The 8,684-nt window shown below is 55.9% G+C and overlaps 1 protein-coding gene across 1 annotated transcript in view; it reads right to left on the reverse strand.

Moving 5' to 3' along the window:
• Positions 1 to 8,239, reverse strand: part of PTPA (protein phosphatase 2 phosphatase activator) — a 32,359-nt gene extending 24,120 nt beyond the window's left edge. The window contains exons 1-3 of the mRNA XM_066366942.1: positions 7,946 to 8,239; positions 5,483 to 5,580; positions 2,032 to 2,118 (exon numbers count right to left, since the gene is read on the reverse strand). Coding sequence (XP_066223039.1) covers positions 2,032 to 2,118; positions 5,483 to 5,580; positions 7,946 to 7,976 — 216 coding nt within the window. The 5' untranslated portion in view covers positions 7,977 to 8,239. The remainder of the gene's footprint in view (positions 1 to 2,031; positions 2,119 to 5,482; positions 5,581 to 7,945) is intronic.
• Between the last annotated feature and the right edge of the window lie 445 nt (positions 8,240 to 8,684).

Genomic DNA, 8,684 nt, shown 5'->3' on the forward strand with positions numbered 1-8,684 from the left:
CGGGCAATGCGAGGGCCTGAGAGCCATGTGGCAGCTCAGAGTGTGCTCGGTGATCACACCATTCCCCCTTCACAGCCTTCCCACCACATTCCTCAGCTGAGTGTGCTCGGGTGATCACACCATTCCCCCTCACAGCCTTCCCACCACATTCCTCAGCTGAGTGTGCTCGGGTGATCACACCATTCCCCTTCACAGCCTTCCCACCCCATTCCTCAGCTGAGTGTGCTCGGGTGATCACACCATTTCCCCTTCACAGCCTTCCCACCACATTCCTCAGCTGAGTGTGCTCGGGTGATCACACCATTCCCCTTCACAGCCTTCCCACCACATTCCTCAGCTGAGTGTGCTCGGGTGATCACACCATTCCCCTTCACAGCCTTCCCACCCCATTCCTCAGCTGAGTGTGCTCGGGTGATCACACCATTCCCCTTCACAGCCTTCCCACCCCATTCCTCAGCTGAGTGTGCTCGGGTGATCACACCATTCCCCTTCACAGCCTTCCCACCACATTCCTCAGCCCCCTGAGCAGAGCTGAGCACCCTGGCCACAGGTTCAAGGAGGAGCCCTCTCTTCCACCATTTTCACCCATGGCCAAAGGCCCAGAGCACTGGGTGGGCCTGAGAGGAACTCAGAAGTCACTGGTGGGGCCCTGGCCGGTTGGCTCAGTGGTAGAGCGTCGGCCTGGCGTGCAGGAGTCCCGGGTTCGATTCCCGGCCAGGGCACATAGGAGAAGCGCCCATCTGCTTCTCCACCCCTCCCCTTCTCCTTCCTCTGTCTCTCTTCCCCTCCCGCAGCCGAGGCTCCATTGGAGCAAAAGATGGCCCGGGCGCTAGGGATGGCTCCTTGGCCTCTGCCCCAGGCGCTAGAGTGGCTCTGGTCATGACAGAGCGACGCCCCGGAGGGGCAGAGCGTCGCCCCCTGGTGGGCGTGCCGGGTGGATCCCGGTCGGGCGCATGCGGGAGTCTGTCTGACTGCCTCCCCATTTTCAGCTTCAGAAAAATACAAAAATACAAAAAAAAAAAAAAAAAAAGTCACTGGTGGGCCAGTTCCCGAGAGAAGACCGGCCATCCTCAGCACAGGCCTGGCTGCCCACAGTGACAGAAGAGGACCTTGTCCTACCAACAACCAGTTAGGGCCCAGGAGTGTGAAGGTTACCGGGCAACATGAGCCTCAGGACAGGTGGAGAGACTGGGCCAGGCCAAGGCCACGACTAGAGAGCTGGGTGCGACAGGCCCTGATGTCTCAGATAAGAGGCTCAAGGTAGTTCTGGGCCAAGTTGACGAGGAATCCAAGCGGCCACCAGAGACCTGGGACCCTGCCCTGGAAGGCAGCCAGCAGAGCAGACAGCCTACAAGACCACGTCTTCCCAGGGGCCTCAGCCTGCCCACGGCGCCCGCCCGCCCACCCGCACCAGCCCTCTCTGACCCTCAGCCAGCGAGCGCCCACCAGTGTGACCCCTGGCCTAGCACTTCCACTTCCGGACTGAGCCCTGAGGAGGGAACACCACAGATCGAGGGGCCGGGATCCTCAGAGCAGCCATGTTTCAGGAAACAACCTACACATCTACTGTAAGGGGGTGTTTCAACAAATGAGGACGTGGCTCAGTGAGGCAGCCAGTCACACGCAGGCAGAGGGGCTCACAGGGCAGGTCTGGGTGACACTCCCCAGACTGTTACCAGTCAGGAAGAGGGAAAACAGCAAGAGGCCAGCTTTCTTGCTAACGTTACACACGTTTCTATCAGGAATCTCTTCAGTGAGCAGATCTACTCCTTTGTAATCTCTTTGGACTTAAAACCTTTAAAGACCCTCCCAGCTGGCAAAAATGCAGGCTATAAAATGACATATTTACCTTGATCCCAATTTCTATTCACAGATTAAAAACAAAAAAAATTAGAGATACAGCCACCAAACTGTCCATGGCACGTGTGTCGGGTGATCTTTTCTGCACTGGCCCCACTCAGGCACCGAGCACACGTGACCGTGGAGCTATTTTTGGCCAGGCCCCGCCGGCAGGCTCCCTCCCGTGCCTACCTCAGAGACTTTGTACTCGAAGGTCAGCTTCTTCCCCTTCACACCTTCGTTGAGAGTAAGGATGAATCCAATGTAGTCGGCGTATGCCTACAGAACGAGGGCGAGGGGAGTGGGACGTGGGAAGGGCGGTCAGACCCCCCTTCCCTGCACCCCACCCAGCCCCCAGCTGCTCCAAGCTGCCCCTGGCTCCCAACCCGCTGCAGGAGCAGTAGGACGATAACTCCAAACCCCGCCCCTACCCTCCACCCAACACCACTGGCAAGCCGTGGGCACCTGGGCCTCCAGTTTACTGTGTGCTCACGATTGTTACCAGCAGTTTCTCTCCACAGCCACCAATGAGCTAGACATTATCACTGTCCCCATTCTACAGATGAGGAAACCAAAGCTTCAGGAGAAGTGACTTGCCCAAAGTCTCCTAAGACCGAGATCTCATTGGATGTGGAGTAGGACCCAGACAATTTAACTCTGCAGGAGAGTGGCCGAGCACTCGACCATTGTGCTAGACCACCAGGCGTCCAAGGAGACCACCTCCACAGGTCCCTCCCCTGGTCATCCAGATGCTCCCCCACCGGACAGGCCAGGCTGTCTGCCTGCCGTGCAGATGCCCTGCTCCCAGGAAAAGAAACTTTCCACCCATGGCCCCGGCTCTCGGCGCACCCATCCCCTGCTTCCAACTGGGCACTCTCTTACCTGCTGGGCTGCAGACAGCACCCAGCACGAGGATAAAAAGCATGGAGGTACAGCCCCCCGAGGAAGCAGTTCCTGGGGACAAGTGACTCTGTACAGCCCTCTAGCCCTCCTTCTGCCTTCCTCCCCCGCTATCCAAGCCTAACGGGTGCCAGCCCTGGAATGAGCCCTGAGAACCAACCACCCGCACCTAGAGGGAGGCATTCCTACGGCCGCAGATGGGGAGGAGGGTCCCACAGCAGGCCCGGAGAGTCACCCACAGCAACTGGCCCGGCCCAGGCCCAGTCTGACCCTTGTCCTGACTATGGCCAGTGTCCACAGGCACCCCTGCAAAGGTCACTGAGATGCACGGAGAGGAAGCAGCAGGGCAGTCACCCTCCACAGCCCCTCCTCCCACGTGGGTCTGGGTCTCTCGGTGACTAAACCCAGGACATTCTTATGAACGTGACTATGTGCAAAGTCTCTACCAATGCTGCCGCCGCTGCCGCTGCCACCACCACCACCACCATCATCAGCGCAGCAAACATCACACCTACTGCTCAGTAAGACTCACTGTATGCTTAGCACTGGGCCAGGTGCTTTTTCAGCTTTAAGTCACTTAAGCCTCCAAACAATCCCATTTTATAGTAGAGGAAACCAAGGCTTGGCCAGGTTTGACAACTTGCCTAGGTCACAAAGAGAGAAAATGGCAGCCCTGGCCTCAAGCCCTGACCTCTGTGCCCGCAGCCCATGCTCTTGACCACTGCGCTCTGCTGCCTACTGAAACACTGAGGGCCACCTGACCAGGTGGTGGTGCAATGGATAAAGCGTCGGACTGGCACATGGAGGACCCAGGTTTGAAACCCCAAGGTCGCCGGCTTGAGCAAGAAATCACTCGCTCTGCTGGAGCCCCCCAGTCAAGGCACATATGAGAAAGCAATCAATGAACAACTAAGGTGTCGCAATGAAGAATTGATGCTTCTCATCTCTCTCCTTTCCTGTCTGTCTCTCCCTATCTGTTCCTCTCTGTCTGTCACACACAAAAAAAATCCCAAGAAACACTGAGGGTCAAAACACAGTCATTTGTCTGGCCACCACAGGTCCATGCACTTTGCTGATGAGTTTCAGAGTGAGAGAAAGGCTTCTATCAGGTATTGTCTAACGTGCACGTCAAAAGAGAAAGTGACAGCCTGACCTGTGGTGGCGCAGTGGATAAAGCATCGACCTGGAAATGCTGAGGTCGCCGGTTCAAAACCCTGGGCTTGCCTGGTCAAGGTACATATGGGAGTTGATGCTTCCAGCTCCTCCCCTCTTCTCTCTCTCTGTCTCTCTCTCTGTCTCTCCTCTCTGTCTCTCTCTCTCCTCTCTAAAAATAAATAAATAAATAAATAAATAAAAAGAGAAAGTGACAAACAGTCCCCCAAAACTGTTGATGCCCACAGCAGGGCTGGCGAACTTTGCCTGCAATGGGCCCAACAGTAAATATTTCAGCCTCCATGGACCAGTCAGTCTGGTTCACAAATTCTCCACTCTGCCCTTGTAGCATGAAAGCCGCTGTGGTAATAAACAGATGAGCATGGCTGGGATCTGATAAAACCACATTCACAAACACAGGCAGAGGGCCAGAGGAGGCTGGCAGGCAACCATCTGCCGGCCTGCGGCCTCGGCCAGTGTAAGCGCAGTGGGCTCCTCAGAGCAAAGCTGCCACGCTTGCCAGGACCCCCGGCCTGCTCTTCACTACAAGTGACACTGCAGAACCTAGCTGACCAGCTCGAGTCAGCACCCGGCTGGAGCTGGGCCCAGGGCCTTCCCTGGGAATTTTAGTTGGCCTCTTTATCTTGGTTGGGATGCTAAATACAAAGCATCTTTCCATAGCCTGACCATAGCCCAGAACGGACAAGCTGTCATCTTCTTCCTACCATGTGGCCTGAGTGGCACAGAAAGCTGGTCGGCCCCACAGTGCTCTGGATCCCAGCTTCCAGTTACTGTTGGGCTCAGCCACTTCTCTGGCCTAGGTCTTCATGGGATAACCTCCTCTCCCTCTGCTACACTGGCTCCCTAACTTGATGTTACTTGTAACCAAGAATCAATGTGACACACTCCATCACTTAAGACACTCGTGTGTAGCCAGCAGAACACTCAGGGGCAATGGTGTATGAAAATCAGGAGCTCAGCTCTCCAGGGTTACCCCCGCCCTGGCTCACAGAGACCCTCCCACGACAACATCTCTGAGTGCTACCCCTGCCAGGGACATCATCTCCTCTGTCACCTCTCTCCTTAGCTTCTTTTTTTTCTTCTTCTTTTTCCAAGTGAGAGGAGGGGAGATAGAAAGACAGACTCCCTCATGCGCCCCAATCAGGATCCACCCAGCAACCCCCATCTGGGACCAGTGCTCTGGCCATCTGGAGCCAGGCTCACAACCAAGCTATTTTTTAGTGTCTGAGGCGGAGGCTCCATGGTGCCACCCTCAAACCAATCGAACCATGGCCGAGGGGGAGGGGGAGGGGGAGGGGGAGGGGGAGGGGGAGGGGGAGGGGGAGGGGTAGAGAAGCAGATGGTCGCTTCTCCTGTGTGCCCTGACCAGGAATCGATCCTGGAACATCCACACACTGGGCCAACGCTCTACCACTGAGCCAACCAGCCAGGGCCTCTCCCTAGCTTCTAAGAGCTCTGGCTCCAAGGGCAAGAAGGCTCACAGCCCATCTTGCCGAGAAAACCACTGTCTTTGATAAAGCCCAAGTTTTTCCTCCCAGTTCTGACCCCACTGCGTAGACACCACTGGTACCTGAGAGCGCTTCCATTTGCCCATGTCTGGAACCGTGTGGATCTCCTTTTTTGGAATGATAAAGTTCTGAGTGGCTGGAGGGGTATCCTCCGAAGAATCTTGACAAAGAAAATGAAAAAGCAAACAGATAAATAAAATCCCCCCACCACACACACACACACACACACACACATTTTCAGACCAAGACTCCAACACCCAAGCCCTACTGTAAACCAGACACATACTCCCAGGACAAAGTATTGGCTTGTTCAACTAAACCCGCTGGCCTCCTGCCTTTCCATTCTTGCAAGGAAAGTCGGGTATCAGTTGTTGAGGGAGAAGCGCCAGGAGACCTGGAGACCGAAGGAGTAGGACAGACAGTCTGAGATAAGAGCAAGGCAAACCTCTGCCTGATTCAGAATTCAAACCAGGGCCCAAGAAGAAGGCCGGAAACTCTCTTCCTCCTACCACCCGTTCCACAAGCCCTGTACCCAGAACCCAAAATTGAGACCCCTACTATTGGTAAATTGCTACCTTAAGATGCTAAATAAAAAGCACTGGTCAGGCTGGTAACCTAACCACATTGTTTTTGTGGGAAAATGTGTTCCACATTCCAAATAATCAACTTGCAAATGCTCTTTGGGAACAGAGACCTCTTGTAGGTTGGAGAGGACCTCCAGGCCAGGCCTGTCCCCAGAGGAAAGGATACCCTATAGGAAGCATTGGAACAAATCACTGAAGAAACATACGAGTGCCAGAACACAAACTGCCAAATCAAAATAACAAGCCTTCCAACTCAGGACTGTGATAAATGAAGTCAGACCCACAGTCTTTCCAGCATCCGATTCTGCCTCTGACAAGGGGACCACTGGACAACTTTAGGGGACCTCCCCTAAAACCTCTCAGCATAAAAAGGAAACAGCCAAACTCTCAGAGATGTTCCTAAAAAACCCAGAGAGAACAATGTATTAACATTTGGGAACCAGTCCACATGTTCAACTTGTATCACCTTGGAAAAGGATAACAGCAATCCACACAGACTTAACAGCCACGCCCCACGCGCTGCCCACATCATCGCTGGAACACACACTCTAGCCATGTAGAGAAAGTCGAGTAGCCCCGTGTTAGGAAGGAAGAGAACAGGCTCACAGAGGCTGGGACCTGCCAAGCAGAGCCAGGTCTGTGTAACTCCAACATCCACTGAGTTGAGCAGTTCTCTCTGCTTGTCCCACAACCGGTTATTTCAAACTTCAAAGACGGACCACCTGCAGGGAGCCTGGCTCTCCCCAGCCACGCTGCCTCCCGAGCCTTCACACCTGGCAGTGCACAGGTTCTCCCCTACCCTCCGCCCACCACACATCTTCAGAGACACTTCTCAGTGGTCATTCTGGCTCCCGAGCCTTCACACCTGGCAGTGTACAGGTTCTCCCTACCCTCCACCCACCACACATCTTCAGAGACACTTCTCAGTGGTCATTCTGGCTGCCTTGTATCTCCTGATGTTATTACTAGGACTTCTCGGGGAACATACACAGAAGCTTCGTATTAAATAAAATAAGTGTCTGGTTTCAAATGTCCTAACAGACCATAACCAGGTCTTTGTTCATCTATTTTTTTGTTGCTGTTGTTATTGGGGAGGGGGAGGCCTCTTTTGATCTTCAAAATTTCTGAGGCCTTCCCAGGGATCAAAAATTGTGAGACAGGGCAAAAGGAATATCAAATGCTTTCCAAACATTAACTGTGTTTGGCCCACCTACTTGCTCCTGTCAGAATTTTTGAAGATTTCTTAGCTCTTAGGCTGGGTTGAGGGTGTTATCAGCAGCCTTCCGGTTATCTAGCTTGAAAGTCTCTAGGAGGCCCTTTCCCTAGCACCTCCATCCCAGGCATTTGAGATGAACAGTGTAAATAAAAGTGACAAATGATGATGCCAAAGACAGACTCTTTCATCTTGCACAACCAGTTTTTTTAAATTAGTGGTTTAGACGACCGAGAGAAGTTTCTCTCCATAAATTCTCAACCACTGAAACTCCCGGGGCCGGCCTCCCAGAGAGAGGGGAGGCGTCTGAGGGGTGGGCAGGGCGTGGAGGAGGCTGAGGATGGGGTGGTCCAGCAGGCCCAGGCCCGCAGAACACCCCCCGCCCCCCGAGCAGGGCCTCATAAAGAAGGCAACCCCCATCCTTGGCACCTTCCCCACCAAGACCTGACTTCAGCCCGCGCAGCCAGATGGAAAAGGCCGCACCCTCCGGCCAAGGTGCTGCCCACCCGACTCTCGGACAGCCGGGGCTCCCCCAGTCCGCTGTTCCGCCCCACCCGGCCAGCCCTTCGCTGCAGCCCCAGCGTCTTGCCCTCCCCGCAGGGCCCCTGGGCGCCGGTTCCTCCTCGGGGTCCATCACCCTCCCCAGCCCAGCCCCCGCTCCCACTCCCACTCCCGGCACCGCCCCCTGCCCTCTGCCCCCCACCCGGGTCCGGCCTGGCGCGCCCTACCTGGCGGCGACTGCTGCTCCCCCTCAGCCATCTTCCTCCCGCCGGCAGCCGGCTCCGACGCCTGCGGTCCCCTCACCTTTCACTCCCGCACCCACCCTTCCTGGCCTGCGCTCAGAGCTTTCTAAATAGAAATGAGCACCGGCCAGCTATAACCGAAAACCGAGAATTAATGTCACCCCAGTAAAGACGACCGCCATGTCGGTGCGGGGCACTTGGGGAGCATGCCCAGCAACGGCCGGCCAGCGGGCAGCAGTGCTCACTGGGAAGCGGCGGCCATGTTGGTGCGGGGCACCCAGAGCATGCGCACCAACGGCTGGCTTGCCTCCCCGCCTGACAAAGGCCGGCCGGGGACTGCGGATGCGGCAACCATGCTTTTGCGGGGCGGGCGAGGGCCGTTGCGGCAGCCATGCTTTTGCGGGGCGGCTTCCACCTGTCATCCTCGTGCGTAGCTCTGGCCCTGTCCCGAGGAATATTATTAGAAGGCATTCGTTCCCCTGTCAACATGATTGTGTTTAACTACCACGCTGAGAATAGCGCCCAAGGACACCAAACGGACTGAGAGGGGTGCACACCACTGCCTCCAGAAGCGTGGACAACATCTGGAGGTGGGAGAGAGCGAGCTGGACGGCGTTCCTGGGGCCTTGCTCCCTCTTCTCGGGTCCCATCGCCTCGCGGCGCCCCGGGACCGCCCACTGCGCCCCGGGACCGCCCACTGCGCCCCCGGCCCCGCCCCGCGCTG

This window comes from Saccopteryx leptura, chromosome 2 (genome assembly GCF_036850995.1).
Source record: "Saccopteryx leptura isolate mSacLep1 chromosome 2, mSacLep1_pri_phased_curated, whole genome shotgun sequence".
NCBI classification, from domain to species: Eukaryota; Metazoa; Chordata; class Mammalia; order Chiroptera; family Emballonuridae; genus Saccopteryx; species Saccopteryx leptura.